The sequence below is a fragment of the Ictalurus furcatus genome, chromosome 15 (assembly GCF_023375685.1).
Source record: "Ictalurus furcatus strain D&B chromosome 15, Billie_1.0, whole genome shotgun sequence".
NCBI lineage: Eukaryota > Metazoa > Chordata > Actinopteri > Siluriformes > Ictaluridae > Ictalurus > Ictalurus furcatus.
This window is the reverse complement of record NC_071269.1, coordinates 16,936,016-16,962,682: the sequence shown is the minus strand read 5'-3', so window position 1 is coordinate 16,962,682 and position 26,667 is coordinate 16,936,016. Positions and strand designations below refer to the sequence as shown.

Below are 26,667 nucleotides of genomic sequence, written 5' to 3'. Positions count from 1 at the left end.
GAATTTCACCTTTCAGCATGACAATGGCCCAAAGCATACATTCAAATCAACAAAGGAATAGCTTAACCAAAAGAAGATCAGCGTTTTTGAATGACCACAACTGAATCCAACTAAAAATCTGTGATGTGACCTGAAGCTGGCTGTGCACAGGAAAAACCCTCACAATTTGATGGCTCTAGAATATTTTTGCAAGAAAGAGTGGGAAAATATTGCCAAGTCTTGATGTACCACGCTGATAAACTCTGAATCAAAATGTGCTTCAACAAAGCATTAGTTTAGGGGTGTGTACACTTATTTAAAGGTTATTGTACATTTTTTATTTTTCCTATTTTTCCCTAAAATGTTTCTGATGAGTTATCTCATTTTTTTTTTTTTTTTACATCGCAAAAACATGCCATTTTAACAGAGGTGTGTAGACTTTATATCCACTGTATCAGTAGAAGGACGCAAGCAAATGGCTCTGGTCATGTGACCCAAATTATGCTTTGAGTTTGTCAGAAAGGCAATATGGACACATTTATTTTCATTTTTTACAAGTATGAGTACGTGTATGAGTAAATGAGCATGGTAGCCGACCGATACCAGATCGCTGTATGAGCATCGATGCATTGCCAGGTGCAAATAATCAGGTGTGTGCAAAATATTACAAGATGGTCTTACAAAAAGTTCCGAAGACATGAACACCCAAAATATCCTCCCCTCATTTTTTTCTTCAAAGCACATTGCATTTCACTTTCTGCTTTGGCCTAATGAGTATGACTAAGAACTGATGCCATGCAGAGAGACTTCCAGTGTGAGCCACTCTAAACCAATACTTACTGCACGGTTGGAGTTCATCTCTCAGACCTCCAACTCTCGGAGACAGCAAACCCAAATGACCCACACTAGCATTCAGAGAGAGAAGATCGATGCAGATAAGTGGAAATCAAGTATTAAAAGTCCCAAGCTGGGCTGACAAATTACATGACCTTAACTCCTTCTCCCTCTGGATAGATAGACAGCACTGCAAATGCATGTACTTTGATATTTGTGGTTTTGAATAATGAATTTGTTCAACCCTAAGCCTGGATTATACTTGCTTTTTATACTTGATTGGAGTATTGCTTGTGCTCATCTTTAGAAATGTATCTGTATATGTATCTGCATGGTACAATATCAACATACATAGTGGGTGCTGTATAGCACCACGTGACACTGTGACCAAATAAACTAGTCCATCCATCCATCTTCTACCGCTTACTCCTTCTTCAGGGTCGCGGGGAACCTGGAGCCTATCCCAGGAAGCATCGGGCACAGGGTGCCAGTCCATCGCAGGGCACAATCACATACACACTCACACACCCATTCATACACTACAGACCCTGTCTTTGGACTGGGGGAGGAAACCGGAGAACCCGGAGGAAACCCCCGCAGCACGGGGAGAACATGCAAACTCACATGGCAAACACACACGGCCCCGGCAGGAATTGAACCCCGGACCTTGGAGGTGTGAGGCGAACGTGATAAGCCACCGTGCGCCCCAAATTAACTGGTGCTGTGTCTAAATTCCCATCTCATTATGTGTAAGTTGGTTGAGCGTTTGAATTTTAAAAACCTCCCACGTAGCCTTTAAAACCAACAAGAATATCTCTCTTGTGTACCAATATTGTAAATCATCTAGATTAGTAAATATATTCAAATGTAAGGTCATAGCTTTTGAGCTGAGATGTAGAAAATGACAACAGTCATGATGATGGCAGAAAATAAGACAGAGCTTGTCAGGGTGGTTAGCATTGCTGTGTATTAAATTGCCAAACATTGAATAGTTTGACTTAGAAACATAATGGACAGGGTTGTTTTGGCTCAGAAAATGTCGCTTTTATTCCCTCAGATGTACTCAGAGTATGCAGGCTTGTATATGAACAATGCGTCTCGCATTTCATCTCACGTTTTTTTGTTCTCTCTAATCTGTTTCTAATTTGCTTCTAATCTGATTGTGCCAACTGTGATCTGCTTCTCGAAGGTCGAACCCCCTGCTTACTAATCATACCACCTTGCCATTGCTCTTTCCCTACAACATCACATTCATTAAAACCAGGAGATGGTGTGATCTAACCACCATAATTCTGCAGCCATGCTTCATGCTCCTTTTAGCAGAATAAACCCTCGTAGGATTTCAATTAAAAGTGACTGTGAATATTATTAAAGCTAGTTGCGCAAAGTAAAATCCTGAATAAGACTGACCGACTACATCACTTTTTCCTACAGGTTGTCACCACTATGCATTACTTCACAATATCACAACCATTTCCACTAGCAGAAAGGTCAGATGAACACATGACAACAATAGAGTATGGAGGTCTGCTCTGTGGAAAATGAATTAAATCTGCACAACACAACAATATGTATATTGTATATATGTAACTACCTACTTGTAATTATAATATCAGTAAACACAACACATGGTTTTACACTTTTAGTGTTTTTTTTTTAAGAAGCACATAGCTTCAGACCCACAGATACACACAACCTCACATACACACACACACACACACACACACACACACACACACACGTGCTCACTCTCTCTCTCTCATTCACTGTTGACTGTATGACAGTGTACAGAGCTGCAGGGTAGAATGACGGATGTTGAACTCTGGACCCAAAGGGCATCATTTAAAGCACTCCAACATAAGCCATGAGCACTTGAAGACCACCTGCACTACACTCACAACCACCCTTATCTTTATCAAGATATGTGTGAGTCCAAACATAATACTAATTCTTTTTCATTAACCTTCAATAATAAGAATAAAACATGGTGGGCACATAATCAACATCAGAATGGTGTAATGCGAAGCAGAGAGCAATTACCACCCCAAAGTTGATTATTTGTCTATAACAGCATGTCCAGAACTGTTTTATTACTCTTATACCACAGCAATTTGCCAATGATTACAATGTTTAATTAATTAGTGAATGACATGTCATGCTTTTTATCACTTTATAGGGTACATTTAATATGTCTGTAAGACTAGTTCCTGTTATTATTACTTTACAGCAGCTATAAACAGTTGTTCTTACATTAGCCTCTCTTTTTTCTCAAGTTAATCAGACAAAAAAACAAAACAAAACACACACACAGCTTACTGAGTGTTACACAGCACTGACACTGGAGACTCCTTTCATTCATCCATAATCTGTACTGCTTACCCTACACAGGGTCACGGGAAGCCTGGAGCCTATCCCAAGGGACTCGAGGTACAAGGCAGGGGCACCATGGACAGGATGCCAACTCATTACAGGGCAAAATCACACAAACACACACACAAACACACATTCACACACTATGGACAATTCAGAGATGCCAGTCAGCCTACAACGCATGACTTTGGACTGGGCAAGGAAGCTGGAGTACATAGAGGAAACCCCCAAGCATTGGCAGAACATGCAAACTCTGCACACACAGGGTGGAGGCAGGATTTGAACGCCCAACCCTGGAGGTGCGAGGCAAACGTGCTAACCACTAAGCCACTGAGCCCCTCACTCTTTCTGTAAATGTTAAATAAACATCTCCTAACTCACTGATAAGCACTGCACATGAGTTGGAAGGGTAGAATTTAACAACTGCTCTTAGGCTTGCATTATAAGTGAATTTTGAGTCAACGGATTTTCTGTTCTTTTCCCAGTAAAGAGAAATGTGTCAAAGGTTTTGTTCATGCCATAAATATGGTGCACAGAGATTAGGTTGAAACTGGCTGGAGTATTCCTTTCAACCAGGTGAAACTGCTGTAATTAGCTTTCTAATACTGATGTCCGTATAATGTGGCATATTGTCCAGTTAAAAACTGATTAATTTTCCAGACAATAGTGCCATATGGTCTTAGGCCACCATTATAAGTGTGGGAGTAAGTCACAAAATATGGACAATTATACAAATTATACAAGTGACAAGACCTAGAAGTGCTAGTGCTGACATTAATTTTCATTTACATTATTAAAAAATATAACATCTGTCTGTCTTCCCCCCCCCCCCCAACACACACACACACACACGCACACAGTCTCTGCAGAACAGATCAATCCTCCTGGTCAACAACCCAATTATTACTGTGCAATACTATTATCATGGAAATCATTATTATACAGATAGATTAGTTTGCTAGTTAATCACTGAGAGAAGTGTGTGTGTGTGTGTGTGTGAGTGTGTGTGTGTGTGTGTGTGTGTGAATGTAGGTACGTGTGTGTGAAATGCAATTATTTATTAAGCGGTTTGGTTCAATGCAGTTCCCTGACATACAGTAGCAATCATATCTGAGCTGCAGGTACTTTAATCCCTCCTAGCATAAGAGCACTTTAACAGCCCCATGAGGAAAAAAGAGATAAGACAGAGAGGCTTAAACTGAGTTGCAGTTTGATGCTGCTTTGTCAGACCTGACTTTCGCTTCATGCTTTTCTACATACGCTTATGGCTGTCATCAGGATGGGGTCATGTTTGGATGTGTAGTGTCTGAGAGTTAGACACTAGCCTGTCACTACATTGCTATATTTAGTCAGATTGTGGCATGTAGGTGACACACGCAGACAGTCGGAGCTGATTGAGTATGACAGCTCTCTGCTCCCTCTGATAAAATCTTCAAACCCAATAAAGCCACACACACACACACACACACACACACGCACAAACACACACACACACACACACTTGTCTTACTATCCTTCATTGTGAAGACCTTCCATTGACATTAATATTACTGCAGCTAATAAATGTGCTACACATAACCTTAACCTCAGTATGTACTACATATGGACACCTGCTCATTTATGCAGTTGTCCAATCAGCCAATCATGTGGCAGCAGCACAATGCACAAAAATATGCAGATACAGGTCAAGAGCTTCAGTTAATGCTCACATCAAACATCAGAATGAAGAAAAATATGGGATCTATATGCCTTTAACTGTGATATGGTTGTTGGTGCCAGATGAGTATTTCAGAAACTGCTGATCTCCTGGGATTTTCACATACAACAGAAATGTCCCCAACTAAACGTCCCCACAAGGTCAAAAATGTCAGATATGACATTCTCCCCTTTAATTAAATGAATATTAATTAACAAGCCACAAGAGTTTACATGCAATTTTAGTTTTTTCACAATCCTGACATGCTGCACTAACTTTAGACTTCATCAATAAAAACAAGGACATCAAATGACTTGAAGTGCTGAAACATTTACTGAACATGGGTTTAGTATCTTTTGCGTATCGCTTGAAGCTGGACATAACAGCAGAAATGACATGTACTCTTTCAAGCACACATGAGATACACTTTTTCACACTCCTGACTCTATGAAAATTCATAATGTCCATTTGGGGTCATTTGCCCAAAAGGTTAGGTAAACACCAATATGTTTAAATACATACAGTATATTGTATCCCTAATCAGTGTCATGCCTAACCATCAATAAATTCTTTGCCAGAGGTTTATCCAACTGTCAGATATCCACATAGCTACATTGCAATAACAGCAGAAGGTCACGGGTGAGGAAGTCTAACGTGCAGGAGCACTTTTCGTTCAATTCTCTTTGAATGGAAAAAGTAGGAATGTATATGGCACAGGAACCCGGTGGTTAAAAAGTGAAAGTATTTATTTCTGTTGTCATTTGCTTCCTAAGCTGCTGAAAACCATTAACAAGAATGACCAACAAAATACCAGGCTATACAGCAGTCATTCAGAAATCTGTGGTGATTTTTATGGGGGAAAAAAACAACCTAAGATGCAGGATGTTTTTTCCCCCCAGAAACATCCTATTTCTTGAAGGTGAACTCAAGCAAAAATAAATAAATAAATAAATGAACAAAAAACTACACTACAGAATCAAATAAAATCAAAAACAGCCACACATTACAAAAAGGTTTTTCTTTCTCTCTCGGACTTATGCACCCTACTGGTCAAGTTCAACACGTCACAGCCATATTATGCTTGTTATGAAAGAACACTGGTTACACTGGTAGAGACGTAAGCCATTGGTTGTATTTTTAACCAGTTATTTGAAACAGTACTTACTGCATTACACTCAGTACTCACACTGACCGTTATTTATAAACAATTTGTTAATGAACAAATTGAGTATAAAATATGCTTTGCTTTTCATTTATTTCATTTATTTGATCAAATTCAGAGAGCTTGAATATAACTTGAATACAAATTTAATACTTTCTAGATATCTCTAGAGTAGTGTCTGACATTTGAGCAGAAATGCTGAATGTTAAGAAGTTTAGTAACAGTTTGACACATGGTCTGAATTTTGCATTATGTCCTAAATAATCTGGACATAACTAGTTCTTAGGGGTATTAAGAAGTCAGCTTGAGAAGTACCAAATGTCTTCCGGCTAGAGGACACATGACCTCAGGCATCTCCGCTCTATCTGAAACTCAATAATACATTTGGGACATCTGTCCAAGTCATTAATGAACTAAAGTTCATCTCAGTACAAAACTATGAGTACTGAAGGCTGCAGACTGCACTCGTTTCAACTTTAAAAATCATGGGTGCGTTTGTCTACTAGTAAAAATCTTTCACCCCAGTAAGGTTTTTAATGTCCATTTAATGTTCATGTGGAGTCGTTTGCCCAAAAAGGAACCCCCAATATATATAAATACATATACTGTAGGCCTGAAACAACCCAAATCAGTGACAATCATAACCATCAGTTATTTCCTTGCCAGAGTTTTATCCAAACTTTAATTTCCAGATAGCTACATTGCAAGAGGTAACAACAACAGCTGTAGTTCTTTATTCAGTTAGACTCTATTGCCTCCCCTAATGGCCGTCTGGAACAACAGATTTTTATCTTAATGGCTCACTTTTTCTTATTTAAAAAGTTCCTCAGTCATCTCAGTTATGGCTTTAGGCAATACACAGACTAATGGACTAATATATTTACTAGTTGCTGTGGTGATGTTGACTAGTCGGGCGTGTGGGGGAAAAAAAACAGTAAGCCACTATCCAATCCCACTCAGCTAGTTTAGAGTGGCTCATGACAGCTGACCCAGAATGAGCCAGATACTAAAGAGGCTGGAGTTGAGCATGACAGTTCAACCCCGGGTCATTAAACAAAACACTCCCAGACACTGATGTAAACAGTGCACCCTCCATCCAAGGATAGCCAGCCATTGAACTACAAGCAGAGCTTCGCTAATGAGCTTCTGTATCTGTGTACTCTTAGTTTTAGGATCAACAATGTCCTCTAAACTTCTGCCTCCAGGCAGTCCACACAATTATGTTTTAAGAATTGGCACATGCTTAATTTATGTTATATGATACACATACTGCACTGATTTATTTATTTTTAATCAATAACAGTGTAGACTAAAAAATTATGTGGAAACAAAATTTGTAGCCGTATATGGCTTTTAAAAATAAGTGTATTTAGCTGCTAGTGGTCATCCAGAAAAAAAAAATAGTCATGCAACCTTTAATGTGTTGATGTATGCCAGTACTCTAAAACCCTTTAAAACTGGTTGTCTAATGTCCACATGGCTGATATTTTTCACTCTTGATGCTTTTGATGCTGTCTAGTGCAGGTGAGTTTTATATATATAAAACTCGGGTGTGTCAGATGGGCTATGGGGCTTCCTGGTGCTGTCAGTTAATATTGGAGAGTTCAAAACACCTGCGCAAATCATTCCAGATTCATACTGGAGGCTGATTGCCTCATCTCCTGTTTTATTGGGGAGAAGAAGTCTGCTCTTTTGGTGTGGTTTTGAATGGTAACACATACTAGTGTACTCTGATGTTAATTTTCAGGCCTCTATGCAAAATGCATAAAGTTTGGCAGGTCGGGTTACATAATATAATTGGAGTAAACGTCACCGTATATCATGGCAGTGTAATATGGTGCACTGTAAAAAAAGAAAATTTGACTTAACTTAAAATTTCAAGGCAACTTGCTGCACAGCTTTTTTGAGTTGACTCAACTTAACTTCACTTAACTCAATTTTTAACCTTGAGTTGAGTAACCTCAAAAAAGCTGTGCAGCAAGTTGCAATGAAATTTTACATTAAGTCAACTTTTCTTTTTTACGGTGTGGAGACGATTTTGCAATATAAATCGTTATATTGCGTGAACCTAGTTCACAAATATACAGATCAAGAGCCAAAATTTAGATAATCTCATCTGTACATATCTGTCAAGGAGAAATGCAAATTTTAACAACTATTTTAAAAACTAAGTAAAAGTGGTCATATGGGTGTGCAAATCAGGTGAATACTGATATCAGTCTATATCTGTAAATAACAAACTAGTGAAAATTTAATAACAAACCTGCTTTAATAGTTACAAAGCCCTGCTGCTGACCTTATTGTTTTTTCCTTATTAAATTATATTCCACATGTCCTGTAAATGTCAGTGTATACAGTAGTATGCATCGTTTGTTCTTTATGTGTTGAAAACCAGCCCGAGTCTCAAATGACTGCCTTGTATAAATAAATAAATTAAAACAGCAATGGTTCAGTTCAAAGAATCACCTGCACTTCATGATGAGCCAAGTTCTTTTTAAGTGGTAATGAACGAGCAGTATCACTCACGGCAGTGCAAGCTAAGCATATCTGCCAGCGTCCGGAGCCGAATCAAAGCAGGCCGTATCGCTTTGATGTTGGCGGAAGCAATACAGCAATCAGAAAGACACTTGATTGCTTTCAAATATCACCTCCTAATGTCACAGCTGCCTTTCCATGGCCACAGGTTAGTCATAGTTCAAATATTAATGACAACGCAGACAAAAAAAAGTGTGAAGAAGCATCTCTGTTACGTCCAATGCTATATGCATGATGAATTAGTGTTTCCATATTTATCACTGGCCCTGGCTTTGGCTCCTCTTAGACTACTATAATTTATGGAGGAGAGCTCTAGATATCACAGCTATAAGTACAACATGCTTTCTGATGAAGATTAGCAGCAGGAGGGGATTAGTGGTGAACTTGTTTCCTAGCAAGTCGCAACCTAGAGTTCATACTACTGACCATCAATGACACATGAACCTGATTGTATTGAACTGTGTATGCAGGACATAATTAATAACGATAATAATAAAACCCATACACAAAATATATAAAAATTCAAGAAAAGGCAAATACACTATATTGAAAATTCAATTCTGCTATAAAATTCCTTTGGTTCAGAAAAACAAACTCACATCCACTTTAAACTCTCAAACAAATTCACAGCATGCAGCAATTTATTACCACTACAGAAAAAAGCGGTGCATTTGCTCTTTAGTGGTGAACAACTGCATTTATTATCCTGTCTGATCTTGTCTTTGTGAAGTGTAATTACTTCCCCTATTTATTCATCCTCACTATTGCCACCAAACTGTTTCTCGATTCAAACATGACAATGAGAAGCAATTTAGGAGTGCAAAAAATGGCTCTTGGCTGAAACAAATATTGTTCCAATGTCAAAACAGTGGTTAAAATCTAGGCCGTGGTTTAGTGGGAAGTCCGTGTAGACTAAATAAGAGTTGTCTTGAGTAGGCCACCTGGCACCCAAACACTGCACTGTTACCATCATTAATCAAGTTGAACTGGCTTTCCACCATATTTTTCTTCCCATTTAGTCGCTGACAATTCCCACCCACTGCTTGATTTCTCGTTCTTTAGCTACTAATCTAGGACAGTGAGAAATAATACTGATTTCTTGTAGCTATCCACTGGATTATTTAAAAACATCATACAATGCCATAGGACACCCGGACATACTTGTGGGAGTGTTAACTGACCTTTTCCATATACAGTGCAGAGAGATGGACAGTAATGCCATCTCTCTAAGAGATCAGCTCTACTTTCTTGGCCTCCCAGATAGGATTCAAACTCAATGACTCAGTGACAGGGTAAAAGTTCTTATCACTGCAGCATTCAGGAGCCTTTCCAATTTACATTTTTACTACCAACCCAACAAACTTTTGTAATACTTTATTTATCTATGTTGGACTGGTGTATTATGTCCAAACTTGTGCGGTGACATTTAGATAGATTGATGGATGAATGGATGAATTAATGGATGAAATGGATAGTTGGATGGATGGATGGATGGACAGACGGACGGATGGACGGATGGATGTACTTTATTGATCCCCAAGGGGAAATCTGGGTATTTCTGGGACATTTGTTAGCGAGAAGAGACAACAATACATAATCCATCCATCCATCTTCTACCGCTTACTCCTTCTTCAGGGTCGCGGGGGAACCTGGAGCCTATCCCAGGGAGCATCGGGCACAAGGCGGGGTACACCCTGGACAGGGTGCCAGTCCATCGCAGGGCACACTCACATACACACTCACACACCCATTCATACACTACAGACACACCCATTCATACACTACGGACACGCCAATCAGCCTACCATGCATGTCTTTGGACTGGGGGAGGAAACCGGAGTACCCGGAGGAAACCCCCAGCAGCACAGGGAGAACATGCAAACTCCACACACACGGCCCCAGCAGGAATCGAACCCCGGACCCTGGAGGTGTGAGGCGAACGTGCTAATCTTATCTTGAATGTTATTAGTCTGATTTTTACTAACAGCACTTTCACTGCAGTTTGATTATCACTTTAGTTTGAGAGTAGTAAAGACAATAATTTTGCTGGCATATGTACTGAATTTGTATTGGTATGATGCTTCAGTTTTGCAAATAGATCACCAGCTCTTAAGTAAATATCATCCAATTCCCTGCTAATAAAAAAAGTAGTAGACCCAGTTATCAAATTCTAAAATATTTCTCATTAATTTAAGAATTCGCTGTTACTAAAGACAAAATGATAACTTCCAAGAAAATGATTTTTTTTTTTTTTAAATGGCTAATGCAACAGCCTCAAACTCATAACATTCACACAAGTTTCTTCTTTTATCTGCCTTTTATGTGACGACAAACCAATATATTCTTCAGATAAGGAATCGGATTTGAGAATTTAACAGTGTATAAAATGTAAATCCTTATATGAATCCTCCAGTAGTGCTTTATAAAATATGTATGCAATGCTCATGAATATACGATTAATGGCCAGTATAGGTTACTCTTTAAATACATTTTATATTGTTGGCTCAGTGTTTCTAAAGGCATTGAAAAATCTTCTTTATATCATATATATATATGATTTCATCCAGGTCTATGGAAAATATAACCAGATACTTTTCCTGAGATACCAACATAATTACTCTGACGTGTGATTCTGTGTAGCATTCAGCGTGAATTTTGAATACAATTAGCACTTAATATTAAAAGTGTCTGTCTACATAACACATTCATGGCCTTTAAGGTAACACATGGTTGCCGTAGATCACATATGATATGTCTTTATAAAGAAGAATGTAATCAGTCCCTGTCACATTTGTTTTTTTTTTCTAATTCAAATTCCCATCTGTGCACACCCACCTGTCATGTGTTTCTATATCCATAAATGCAGTGTAAATTGATAACAGTGAAGGAATTATATTAGGTATTTTAGTAGAACTTTTACAGTGTTGCTATAAAATAGAAAGGTATGACATGGGTCAAATGGATGTCAACTGCAAATGAATTAGAGTTAAAGCAATTTCTTATAAATCTGGATATTATTGTTAAAAACCATGTTATTTTGATTATAAAAGTTGCTCATGGTACAAGTAAGTGACCCAAAGAGCAGTGACTTTCTTAATGTCGGTCTCTTAGTGTCATTTATTCATTTGCTAGAAACTAAAAATATATAACCCTTAAAAGCAACAGCTATAGATAAAGAGAGAGAATAAGAGAGAATAAGAAAGACAGTAATATGTTATTTTTCCAATATACCATCATAAACATTTAACCCCTTAAACACCAAGGATCTGTCAGTGCCTCACTCTTGTAACTGTATACCTTTCCTATTAATTTCACAATAGTAATTGAATAATTCATCATACTGAATCATATGCTTTAACTGATCAGCATTTCTTTTTTGTGTTCTGCTTTTTGAGAAACACAGCTGAATTGTTCTGTTTTGTTGACTCTGAAGAGCACATACAACCGCAATTCCAAGAAAGTTGGGACGCTTGTAAAATATGAAGTAAATGTAAATAAAAACAGAATGCAATGATTTGCAAATCTCATAAAGCCGTATGTTATTCACAATAAAACATAGAAAACATATCAAATGGTTAAAGTGAGGAAATGTACCATTTTAAGGAAAAATAAGGTAATTTTGAATTTGATGGCCGCAACACATCTCTAAAAAGTTGGGACGGGGCAAAAAAAGACTGAAAAAGTAAGTGTTACTAAAAAGAAACAGCTGGAGGAACATTTTGCAGTTAAGTAGGTTAATTGGCAACAGATCAGTAACATGATTGGGTATAAAAGGGGTATCTTAGAGAGACATAGTCTCTCAGACGTAAAGATGGGATGGAATCTGGATGGAAGCATATGTTGCTCTAAAACCTTATATACTTTCAGCATTGATGGTGCCTTTCCAGATGTGCGGCCATGAAATTTTAAATTACCTTATTTTTTTCTTAAAATGGTACACTTACTCGGTTTAAACATTTGATATCTTTTCTGTGTTCTATTGTAAATAACATATGGCTTTACGAGATTTGTAAACCATTGCATTCTGTTTTTATTTACATTTATTTACATTTTACACAGCGTCCCAACTTTTTTGGAATTGGGGCTGTAGATGTTACAGCAAAAAAATGTCCTCTGTTGTGCAGCAAAGTTCTTCCCATTCAAATTCAAAAGTCACAACATTTACATGACATTGCTGCATGCAAAACTCACCAGAACTTTTTTGGCCTCCCGATTCGGAATGGAGAGCAAGGCATGTTGGTCCTCTCTTGTCAGACCTATAGAGTTTTTTGTGTTTCTCAAGTCCCAGTGATTAGTACAGTCGACTACTAATCTGGCCTACATCATACATCCAATGAGATACAAGGCCTTGGCTATAGCTTAGTGCTCGACCTTGCAATTGTGAGAAGCTTTTGGAATTGTGTACTTCACTTTGGAATGCTTTTCGAAAAAATATCTGGATTGCATTTGTCCTTGCTTTGGATAAAAGTGTCTTCCAAATGAACATATGAAAATCTAAGATATAAGCTAATCACATTTTGCTAAACTTAAACTATTTTTTTTTTACATTAACATCCTTCAGAATTAACACTTAGGGTAAAATTGTGTTCTGCCTATTCAAAACAAGGCCTGTGAATTGTTCGGCTCTAATATAACTACTCAAATTTTCCAAATGATATCTTCCATATCAGAATCTTTCCTTCATATCAGACACTGTGGCCACTGTTGTGATCTGACCAGCATCATATTCTGCATGCAAAAAAGGTTATCATGCACTAACAGCAAAAATACTGACAAACCACAACTACAGCAATAAATCCACTGGTATAAGTATGCTATGTAGGTAGCACTCCCTGTATCCTCTCCGAAGCGGACGGACAGTCAGTGCGATGAGGAGGAGTCGAGTGTGGTCTGCGGTAGGCTCCTTTTTCCCAGGACAGCTAGAAGCTAGAGAGGCTCATAGAGAGGGAAAGACGCCAGTGCCAAGTGCTGCAGAAACCTGATAGAGGCTCTAGCAGGCTGACCTTCAGGGCTGGATGAGCTCACTGTCCATCTGCCTTCACACACTTCCTGTCAGCGTGAGCACGCATGCACGCATACAAACTCACACATACACTTTCACGCATGCATCCTACTTTGCACCTCACCCGATCTGTCCTGCCAACACTGCAGAACTGTCTACTGTTACTGTGGCAACCAGACAGCGGGGCTGCAGTGTCTCGGCTCGTATTGGGACCGCTCTCTGTCTACCTCTGCCTCACTAGTGCCATGCTCACACATGCACAGGGCCATACAAACTAGCTCAGGATGTGGGTGGGTGGTGTGATGTGGTTTCTGCTTTCAGACTGCTGGGGAAATCGTGATGAATTAAATAAAAATTGGAAGATATTTAGATTTTCTAGTAGGAGTGCCAAATTACTCTTTAACAAAACTTCATTACAATTCAAATATTTAATCATTTTAAGATGTTAAGATAAGAAATCATAAGGTAGGATAAGATACGATAAGATGAGAAAAGATAAGATACAATCCTGAATATAAGACAATAGAAAATACAACAGCAGAGGAATATTTCATAAGTTCAAAATAAGCAACTATGTAAACATACAAAAACTTTAGAGAATATATCCATCCATCCATTTCCCACTTATCCTACACAGGGTCGCAGGAGAGCCTGGAGCCTATCCCAGGGAACTTGGGCAACAAGACAGGGGACACTATGGATGGGGTGCCAACCCATTGGAGGACACAATCACACACACATTCACACACTATGAACAATTTGGAAATGAAAATCAGCCTACAACACATGTCTGTGGACTGGGGAGGACACTGGAGTACCCAAAGGAAACCCCCGAAGCACAGGGAGAAAATGCAAACTCTGCACACACATCATAGAGGTGGGAATTGAACCCCCAACCCCAGAGGCGCGAGGCAAACCTCCTAACCACTAAGCCGCCATGCCCCCCGGTACAGAATATATAGAGAAAAAGCAATTATGTACAGCAGGTTATAACGGCTAGTAATGTTATAATAATTAGGTTATACTAAATAATAGTAAATATTATTTATTGACTTTATAATACTTTATTTGGTTAGAACTTCTCTATTTACACATACCCAACCATATAATCTGTTCATTCTTTATTTTAGAAACTAGAAAATCGATATTTAAGAAGTGAAAATAAAGCATGAACATGAACAGCCTTAAAAAATGTTCATGTGAGAAATCTAGGAATCCTCAGAAACATTATAAAGAATGTCAGGAGCTGATCTGATTAGATAGCACAGCAACATATTTAACCCACCTCTTGATAATGATCTGTGCCACATGCACTAATGATGCCAAAAATATACAAGGCACCAGTCTTATGGCTTGTTTTTTTTGTCTTTTCTTCATGTACATCATGATAATGGAAAAAAGAGCCAGTTGTTCATCTGCAAAATCTGTATGTGTAGAATGCACATTCCTAAGCAGGCAGCATTTTTGAGCAGAACTAAGAACTGTCCCTATCATAAAACAGCTAACCAGTGAGGTGATTATTTTGGTCATGTGTCCTTCTGAATCTATGCAATCCCACAAATCTGTTAGAAACATGGTGGACCACAGTGAGTACATTCACAAATGTAAGTGAACTCTTTGTTTCCTAGATAGCTAATTACAGCTGTTTGTTGTAATTGCAATATTTTAAACTTGACACTCATGTTTTGTACAATGTGAATATACTGTATTCAAACCAAACAACTATGCAATGTTGCATGATGGAGACTGTACTGGATACAATACTTCTTGTGGTAACTGCATAAATTATTATAATAAAATACACACTCATTCTTTATTTTTTCCCCACATTTTAGAACAATAATACAGTCATCAAAACTCTTGAATAACACAAATGGAACTATGGGGAAAATGATGTGATAAAAAAAAAAAAAAATTACACACACACACACACACACACACACATATATATATATATATATATATATATATATATATATATATATATATATATATATATATGCATCATAGGATGCCAAAAGGTAATTTTTGTAAGAAAGTATGGATGAAACTGGCAAGCTCTGGCAAGCAGAAATGCAAGCTTTGCCACTTGCATTTCAGTTGCAACTCTAAGACTAATCGACAGACAGCCAAACAGCATTATTCACTCCCAATAAGTGCAAACAAATTTATTGCAAATAAAGTGGAGATTAAATACTCACCATAAGCTTCGAGCTCTGGAGAATGTCTTGTCAACTCTGAAAGGACATAAAAAGTTTAAGTTTTAGAGAGCAGGTTTAAAAAAATTTTTTTTTAATGAAATCTCACATGAGGTAGTATTGATGCCACTCACATCCTCACAGGAACTGAGTCAGTGCAAACTGTTTTCTTTAATGTCACGGTTTCCCCTTTAACCAGTGCGCTGGAGAGCATGTGGGCGCGTGCACGAGCAGGGTGCGCGAGCAACTGCTTTTCGTATGTTGACAATCGTGTCATTGTGTATATTGGACACGTGCTTTTGTTATGTTTCTGTTATGTCTCCTCCCTGTTCTGTCATTGGCTGCTATTTAGCGTGCGTCTGGATTGCTGTCAGCCGTCAGCAATTAAGATGCTGATTGTGTTTGTATATATACCGTGCGTCTCCCAGCACACGGCGCAGAATATTATAGTAGGTTAGATTAGTTTAGATTCCACACGATAGTTTATCACAGTCATAGTCTTAGTTATTGTCCATGTTATGTTCCATGTTAGATTAGTGCACTTAGTCCACGCTGGTTTCTCCGCTCCCAGTTCCGGCTATAGTTTATGTTTCTTGTTTTGTATATCGACCCTGTATTCCGTGACCGCGACCTTGATTCCTGCTTTGCCCCGTGTATACTTGCTTGCCGACTGCCTGACCTTTGCATGTTTATGGATTACGTTTCTGATCACGATTTGGATTTACCTGCCTGTGTCTCACATTTAATAAACTGTTAAACTGCAATTGCATCCGTCCCTATCTTCGTGACGTCTCGAGACGTGACATTTAAGACAAGTTGAGACCTATTTTCATGCCAACGCAAGTAAAATCCTCTATTCTTGTTTGTGTTGTTGTTGTTGTTTGTTTTTTTGCTCACAAATGAATGTGTTGCTCGGTCAGGTTGGGGTGATAAATTGGCATGAGATTCAAAATCGCACATGTAGTGGAATTTTTTAATAGATTTTGATGCATGGGAAATGTAATGTACATTTCATCGTGCTAATATGAATGTAATACCTTTCAATTATCTTGATATCTGCATATTTAACCTCTTGCATAGTTTAAAATTATTGCTTCTCGGGATTTGTGACACTACCACTACATTTTGCCAATTCAAGGAGTTTACTGTAAAAAAAAAAAAAAAAAAAAAAAAAAACTCTGCAAGTTGCATCACAAATTTTGAAAAAATCTGCAGCAACATCAAGCATTTAGCCGCAACAATCACAAAATAACACAAAATCCTGTACGGACTGCAAGAGACTGACACAGAACAGATGATCACAATAAGGAAGCAAACCAATGAAATGTATGTATGCAATCCTACAAATCTGTGAGAAACATGGTGGACTACAGTGAGTACACTCACAAATGTAAGTGAGCTCCTTCTTTATTATATATAAAGTGTGCTCCAATCTGAACGTAGGATAATGTAGCTAATATTTCTATAATATAATATTTTTTAATATATAATATTTATATAATGTAATATTTATATTATATTTGTTGTGCATAACAAATGTAACAATTCCTAGTAAAAATGTTGCCTATGTTCAGATTGGAGTACACCTTATACCGTCAGTTCACTGGATCAGAAATATACGTCAGGTCGAATCTGATACTGGTTCAGGCCATTTTTGGCTGTAACATCTCTAAAATCATTTCAGTCATACTCTACTTAATATTACAGCTACTCTCACAATGATATCAACAATTTGAACTGCTAGTGTGAGATCAGGAGAGCATGTCTCAGAACTGGGACTGATGCACTCCTGATCTCTCAGTGTGTTGCTGTCTGTAAAGCATATGGAGTAATTATTGGGGATAAGTCATTTGACTGTACACACAGTGGGGTTCAGTTTGCTAATGCATGACTCAGTACCCTCCCACTCCCTCAGCCCCTGAGCACAGGGACAGCTTTCCCAATTAGAGTGCCAAAAGAGTAGCAGAATTCCTGCTAGACTCTCTAGTCTGATAGACATGTCCTCATTCAAACCTCTGGCTCACCTTTTGAAGTATTTAAACTTTTAATAAAGTTGCTAATGAGCTGTGGGTAGTCATGAATCACTGATGTGTGTAACTGCTCTTCTATGCTCTCTGCCTTAATAATTTTTTTTTTTTTAATTTTCCGCTTTAATCGTGTCGCAAAGTTATATGATTACAAATGCAACCTGAGTCCATGTGTTACATAAACATCTCAGCAGCATAAACACATCACAAAAACCAGAGCATGCACAGCCCACACAGCTGCTGATATTGTGAATAAATCATATTCTGTTCATGCTCATCTGTCTCTAATAAGAGAAGTTGCTTTTGAAACCAGTAGATGGAGTTGTGGTGCAACACTCGAATAAAGTCAAGTGCAGTCAACACTCAAGTGCAGCTGCAAACATTTCACTACAGACTTCGTAACACGTCAAAGACGTCATGATGGTCATAAATGAAAAGAACGGTGGTTGGATTTTATGGATTTTAGTTCAGTCTAAATTGCATGTTACTGTTGGTCAAAGCAAAATGACAAATTTGAAGATATGAAGACGTTTGATCAGCTGTATTTTAAGAAATGGTTTATCAAAGATTTATAGACAACTGAAGGTGTGATTTAAGCCATGTAAATCCCTGAAATCTGTCGTGAGAATTTAATTACCGTCTCAGGATTATCATACAACATAAAATGGTGCTCCACACTCAAACTGAATTAAATAAATAATTCAATAATATTCGACAAGTAGTGCTGGCTTGTTTTATAGCCAAATTTCATTCATTTATTCATTCCTCTTTTGTAACCGCTTTATCCGCTTTATCCTTGCTAGGGTTGCAGTAACAGTACGCTGGACACAGAGCAATTCCTTGGATTGAAGTCTGCAGGAAATCCATTTTTGTATTCTGTACGAGTAGTCTGAAAACGCCAATAAGACTTCTGTATAGAGATACAAGCGCACTTGTCTGTCATGTCAACAAAAGTTATCCAGCTGCTCAATATTTCAGAACTCCTGCTGCTAAGTGGTCTCTTTTCATATCAGACCTCTTTTTTTTCTCAAGCATTTTGCTTTGAACAGACAGCCCCCTGTTCCTAGGCAGGCCGGAGAGTGGGCTGCTCTGGGAATCCTGTCATCTTAGTTATGTTTCTGTCCTGGATTAGGCTGTGTATTAACTGGATTCATCTACCACCATCTGACAACAGCTCTGGTATTCCTGTTCCCATGTTAAGTGGGATTTAAATGGAATGTGCTTTGGTCTACGTACAGGCTAATGATAGTTGAATGTTATGTTTCGTTCCCAATGATGTTTTATTTACTCTGGTCTGTAAGTGCATAGCATGCTGACAAACCAAAAATGCAACAGCAAAATCAAAAAGAAATCAACATTACCTCAAAACAGACAGTGCAGGTCCTTATTGAATATCACATTCTCGTTCCTGATTGGATATGGCATATGACTAATACAAAGGAGGAAAAAATCGCACATTTTCAGTCTATCTATTTTATCTAGTTAGCCTAATGAAAGCAATTGTATTCAAAGTTACTTTATTATAGTATTATAGAAGTTATGTTATTATAATAAGGAGTCATTCTTTGTTCTGAAAAACCCAGCTTCCCTTAAGTGTGTTTTAAAGATCACATCTTACTAGCATACAAAATTGATAGCGTGTTTAAAATAATACCAATGTAAAATTAATCACGAATAAAAGCATCAATAGGGCAGCTGTCACGATCTCGCCGGCAGATGGCGCTGTGGCGACAACGTACACGATCTGCTTCAGAGCGCTCAACCGCACGTGCTTGAAGTGCGCATGGACGCTAAAACGGTGTCAAGTGTTGCCAGCTGTCGGCAATTAAGAGAATGCTGACTGGTTATTTAAACCCCTTGTGTTGCTGCGCAATATGCGCAGCATTAAAATAAAGTAGAGAAAAGACGAACAGAGAAGAAGATGGAATGAATAATGGTGCCAGGTTTTCCTGTTCCTTAGCTTATGCCTTGTTAAGAGTGTTTATGTTATGCCTAGTTGAGAGTGTTTACGCCCTGTCATAGTTAAGAGCGTTTCTGTCTTTGTTTAATGAGTATTCATGCTCAAGTTAAAGTAGTGTTCATGCTCGAGTTAAATGAGATGTTCATGCTCTAGTGAAATGATGTGTTCATGCCATAGTTGTGTTCATGAGATAGTTAGATGAGTGTTTCATGGCAAGGTCTGGTTCTAAGTTTGGTACTTCCCACCTCATTTCTAGTTAAAGGAGAAATGTTTTAGTTAAATGTGGTAGAGTTCCCACAGCCTGTTTAAGTTTCCTGTTCTTTGCTTGTGTTCGAGTGTTATGTTTAGATCTGGTTTCCCGCCTCCTTGTGCGTTGACTTAAGTGGTAAATAAAGACTGTACTCCTGTGCTTACTTCCTGTCTTGAGTCCTGTGTCGTAACATCGGCAAAGTACAAATCATTAAAAATGTGTACAAATAATAAATAAGTGTGCAAAACATATATGCTTTTTAAAAGTTGTACACAAATTAACTATGGACACAGTTTAAATGCCTATGTAAGTATGCATACTTAAGTATGTGTATTTAAATTTTTGGTATGCATAATAGAATTAAGTATGCATGGAAAAATTTAAATATATACTTAAGTTTGCAAAAAATAAATATACTTGCAAAATCCAGTATGATTTTATTTCAAAACATTTGATCTACGTCTGGGGTAAAAGTAATATTTAGGATGTGGGGAAGCTCTACTTCTTTCATGGCTGCCAAGAACGTGGGGAACAGAACTGTTAACTGCATGTTTTAATAAATGTGCATCTTCACACTGTCATGGAAATGTGACAAACTATTTCATTGCACATGTTTGTGTTCCAAGGGTTTCATCTAAAAACTAGTTATTGGTTAGGTTCATTGGTCAAACCTCAGGTGTTTACTATTCCTCATGTCAGTTTGAGCATCAGAATCATGCTGAAACTATACATTCAATCATCTACATATTTGTCCTGGTCAGGATAACAGTAGTCTCACAAGTCAGACTTTTAGCTAAACCATTAAGTGGCATCTTTTCAAGAAGTGGGAGAAAACTGGAGAACCTATAGAAAACCCACACAGGCCAGGAGGAAGCGTGAAACTCTGCAAAAGCGACCACAGTTCAGCATTGAACCATAAACCCTTGGAACATGAACTAATAACACTACCCATTATGCCAATTCACCACTGTAGCTGGAGCAAGCTAAAGTTTAACTAGCTTTCCATATGGATTAATTTATTAAGCAATGTTTGCCTAATTTACTGATAGAAGACTTTAAGCAAAGAAATGTGAAAGTACAAATCAGTAAAAATATGTACAAATACTAAACAATAAGTATGCTTTGAAAAAAGGTTGTACACAAATTAAGTATAGACACAAAGTTTATGCATATGTAAAAAAAAATAAGCATTCATACTAAAATTTTAGAGGTGGTAGAAAACCAGAGAACCCGTAGTAAAATCCACACAGGCCCAGGAGGAACCATGAAACACTACAGAAGTGACCACAGTTCAGCATTGAACCTACAACCCTTGGAACATGAAGAAATAACACTATCCATTATGCAAACTCACCACTACAGCAGGACCAAGATAAAGTTTAACCACCTTACCATATGGATTAATTTACTAAGCAACTTTTACCTAATTTACTAATACACAGAAGTCTTTAAGCAAAAAAATGTGAAAGTGCAAATCAGTAAAATTATGTGCAAATACTAAACAATAAGTATGCTAAATATGTATGATTTTTTTTTTTTTTAAAGTTGTACACAAATTAAGTATGGACACAAAGTTTATATGCATACTTGAAAAATAAGTATGCATGCCAAAATATAAATATACATACTTAAAAATCAGTTTGTAAAATAAATACCGTACAGGTTACTGTATTTATTGCTCTTCTACTGTATATTCAGTATCATTTAGTCAAAATTGTATTAAGCTCTGTCAGCAGTACATAATGATATATGACAAGTGTTGATTCTCCTATGACAGTGCCATGTTTCACAGAGGTCAATAATACAACTCTAAGCTTTGCATTAGGGTATTTACAATGTGTTCTCTATTCAAGTCTGATCATGTCATTTGCTACAGAAATAGTGAATGTCCTTCAGGGGCCAAGGCGCAAAAACATAAAGGCTGCTCTTGCATGTACACGCATTTTGCTAATACAGACAGAAAACACAGAGACACTTGAAGAAAGAATATATATTATTAAAGATATATATATATATATATATATATATATATATATATATATATATATATATATATATATATATATATATATATCTTTATAGAAGAAATATAGGTTATTGGTAATCAATCCTGTTCCTGGAGATCCACCTTCCTGAAGACTTTAGCTTCAGCCATAAACGTGCCCACCTGACCATCTAAACATTGCCTTAAGAAGTTCATGATTAATTAAAACCGGTGTGTTTTGGTAGGAGATGAAATGTGCAGGAACGTAGATCTCAAGGAAGATTGGTGGTTGGTGACCACTGGTATAGTTTAACCTTTAGACCTTAGTATTTATGACAAACAGTACAACCTGTTACAAGCTGCAGTGCTCAAGAGACAGAGAGGTTCTCGACAGCCCATGTCTTCAGTACAGATTTCAAAAAACATGTTCTGTGTAATGTTTGCTTTTGTCTTACTGATTCTTTGCAGAGGCAGCTAAGGTCAATAGCTAAACTCATCTAAGAGCCTGATAGCTCAGCTATGAAAACATGACTGTGTGTTTAATCCATTTATGCACTGAGGAAGCAGGTCCCTGATGGCTTTTAAAGAAAACAGGGGCATTACCGAACACAGCAATTGTAATTAAATTCACTTGTCTCTATTACAATAACACCAGATTGAGTAAGATTGTGCTAGGGAATGAAGAATGTAGTTTATACCATGGTTGTAAAGAAAGGGTGCTTGAGAAAGACAAAGTGCTACACTACAATTATACAGTTATATATTGTGATTACATTGTGCATCACAATATATTAAAATACACAGCCTGCATTATATCAACAAATGCATTTTTGTTCATTAAAATGTATGGTTGCCCACAAGAACAAAACACAATAAGAAACCAAAAACAGAATAGCAAATTCAGAAACACAACATTAAAAATTAAAACACATCAACTGAGTTTGTACAAGAATAAGCAATGAACATGTAGTATTCAGCAAGGATCTACTCTTTGAAGTTAATGCTCTTATGTTTCCAAATTTGCTGTTGTGATTTTGGTTTGTTGTCCTCGTGTTTGTGAAATTGTGTTTTTGATTTTGTTGTTGTGTTTCTGAATTTGCTGAAGTGTTTTTGTTTTTTTGTGTTTTTGATTTGGTTGTTGTGTTTTAGAATTTGCTGTTGTGTTTTTGTTTTTTGTGTTTTTGGTTTTGTTGTTGTGTTTTTGGTTTTGTTGTGTTTCCAAATTTGCTGTTGTGTTTTTGTTTTTTTGTGTTTTTGGTTTTGTTGTGTTTTTGGTTTTATTGTTGTGATTCCGAATTTTCTATTCTGTTTCTGAATTTGCCGTTGTGTTTTTGGTTTTGTTGTTGTGTTTCGAAATTTGCTGGTGTGTTTTTGGTTTTGTGGCCATGTTTCCAAATTTGCTATTGTGTTATTTGTTTGCAAATTTCAGATTTCAGTAAGCCAATATCCAAGCCAATATTGCAGTGATGATTACAGAACAATATACTGTGCAGCCCTATCACAATGCTGATTTTAAAGCAACTTCATATGTTAGCCTACATTGGAAGATACTGGATCCCAGACAATATCTGTTCGCTGTCAAACACTGCACAAGCAGGGCTTTAAAAAAGTGAAATCAAACGTACAGCTGTTGTGGTGTGTGTTTATTTGCCATTCACTGGGTGCTGTTTGAGTGAACTATGCATATAGTTTGTATTACCATTCTATCCTATCATGTTTTATAGGTCTTCAATTGGATGTGCAATAGTATATCTATAACGTGTACAGCTCAAGAGCACATAAAGACAACAGATGTTTAAAATACACACTTCAAATCACAATATATTAACACAGTGAAGCTGTAACTGCCCTTAAAATATCACTTAGGGAAACTAATGGCATATTTCAAAGTTTAAAAAATTTCTGGGGAGTACACTATATGGCCAATAGTATAATGGATACCTGACCATGACCCCTATACTGTATGTGGGCTTTCCTCAAGCTTCTGCAACAAAGTTGGAGTCACATGATTGTCTAGAATGTCTTGTGCGATCCATCATTATGATTTCCCTTCAGTGGAACTAGGGCCAAGCCTAAATCTATTCCAGCATGATAATATCCCTGTGGACAAAGTGAGGTCCATGAAGACAGGGTTTGCTAAGGCTGGTTTGAAAATATTCAAGTATCTTGCACAGTGCCCTAACCTCAAATCTGCTGAACACCTCTGGGATGAATTGGAATGCTGACTGCATTGCCAGGCCTTCTTGACCGACATCAGTGCCTGACCTCACTAATGCTCTTGTAGCTGAATGGGCACAACGCTCCAAAATAGGATGTTCACCAAGCACTGTATGGTCAGATATCCACATACTTTTGGCCATAAAGTGTAATCTGCTTACTGTATATGCTAGAGAGATTAAAACTTTGCAAAGTACTGTATGTAAGTACAGCATATTGGATATGAAGGCATTTTGAAAATTAATCCTGAATTTAATGCTATCAAAAATCTGTGGTGCTCAGGGTCAGAATATTAAGGAGGCCTTGGGACATCACAGCGATATACAGACTGGGTGTCATGAGACAGAAAAAGATAAACAAGCAGTCCATCTTGCTGGAAACACCGGATCTCAGATTTGACATATTTTCCTATTCAATCTACAGCCACCACATAGTTCATGCACATGAACACAAGACACAAGTTGCCATCATACCTGTACTATTTTGCATAATGACTGCAATACAAACCTCACAGCACAACATAGCACAAACCTTTGACCTTGAAAAGAAAATATGACTAAAAATAAAAGATACATTAGAAATTCATTTGACATGCCATTCATTGCCTTACAATAAGCCATACTGTACTAAATTTATAATTGTTGGGTAGTGTTATCACCTCACAGCTCCATGGTCCCTGGTTTGATCCTTAGCTTGGATTACTGTCTATGTGGTGTTTCACATGTTTTTCCCCTGTCACTGACTGCATTTAAATGGACAGCAGTAATCTAATTATTGACCTTATTCTGAATAAGACAATATTGTGATTAAGGTGTTTACATTAGTTGCTTTTAGAATACCCCTTTCATGTTCCCATTTTACGTTATAGAACGTAGATCTACGTTAACGTAGATCGCAAAATGCGGTGAAAACTCCCACGCGACGTTAATAGTGTGATTAAGGTGTGTACATGTCTGTAATACACGCCAATAATGTGACTAAAACAGGAGTACTCCACATGTCTTAATTCGAATTGTGTTTACTTCGCGTATGAGTTTAATCAGATTAAGGTAATTAAAAATTGCTGTTTACATGGCAGTTTCTTAATCAGAGTATTGTCTTAATCAGGTTAATATTGGAATATTGTTGTCCATGTAAATGTACTGAATGTTGGTTCTCTGGTTACCTCCTACCTCCTAATGTGCCACAAATTGCCCCTAGGTGTGAATGAGTATGCCAAGGTGCATGTGCATGGTCCTCTGGATCCACAGCAACATTTGTCTGTGCATATGTGTGTGGGGAGATTTAATAAAGGCTGTAGAGTTCATTAGATGCCTTGTGAGAGTAAGTGATAGGGAATCTGTGGTACACTGATATAAAAACATCTTGGTTTATTACTCTAAAGCTGAACATATGCAGTGTGTTTACAGTAGTCATCACTGTGACAATTCACACATTATCCTGGTGGTTCAATGTCTCTCTGTCTGGCTGTACCAGACATGTCAATATTTGATGTTTGATGTGACATTTAAATGATTTTAAATGGCAACATGCTTCTTTGAAAGTGTACTGATGATAAAAATCGAAGGGTTTCGTAGTAAATTGGTATAATATGTTGGTTCTACAGCTTCAAACATAATTAGACATAATCAGAGTAGGGATGCATCAATACAAATGTTTTTCACACTGCGATGTGACTCCAGAGTATAGTTAGGAACCATGTGCAAGATGTTTAATACAAACAATGTCCAAAATCCAAATACCACAAACAATGGGCAGATCTAGGTCATGCACAATTGAGGTCAAATGAAACACAATCCAAAAGGCAGATCCAAAATCATGATCACAAAGAGAGGCAAGAGTAGATACACAGAAGATCAGAGGTAAACAAAAACAAGGGCATAATCAAAATGATAAAAACCAGAAAAGCAAGGCCGGGCAATACACAAAGCTCAATCAGAGAAACAAAGGCTCAGAACTTACTTGAGTGATAAACAAATAAACAAATCGCTTACACATTATCATGAGTGTCCATGTGCTTAACGAATATGGAATTATGTTTGTGCCAAAAGTACTGAATGTAACTTGTAAAGAAATGAACGAAAATATACAATGAGAAAGAAATCAAACACTTTGAATCTGAAAACAGTGAACTCAGTGGCAAAAATTTAACATAACCTTCAAATAAACAGCGGTCTGTGTTCTAACGAAGCTTCGAAACTGTTAACAAATAATGCTGTTTATTTGAAGACTATGTTAAATTTTTGCCACTGAGTTCACTGTTTTCAGTTTCAGAGTGTTTCTCTTCTTTCTCATTGCATATTTTTGTTCATTTCTTGAAAATCTATGTTCAATACTTTTGCCACAAATTTAATTCCATAAATGTAAAGGATTCAAACTTGAAAAGAGGGTGCCCTCTTGTGGCGTGGTGGTGAATTGTCCATGACAGATGTGATGTACTGCTAGCAAAATGA

At 37.4% G+C, this 26,667-nt stretch overlaps 1 protein-coding gene across 11 annotated transcripts in view; it reads right to left on the bottom strand.

Moving 5' to 3' along the window:
* The window catches only part of rap1gapa (RAP1 GTPase activating protein a), a 91,202-nt gene that overhangs the window by 55,507 nt on the left and 9,028 nt on the right, over positions 1–26,667 (bottom strand). For all 11 annotated transcript variants that reach the window (XM_053642595.1, XM_053642596.1, XM_053642598.1 and 8 more), the window contains exon 2: positions 15,780–15,815. In XM_053642595.1, the coding sequence (XP_053498570.1) occupies positions 15,780–15,815 (36 nt within the window). The remainder of the gene's footprint in view (positions 1–15,779; positions 15,816–26,667) is intronic.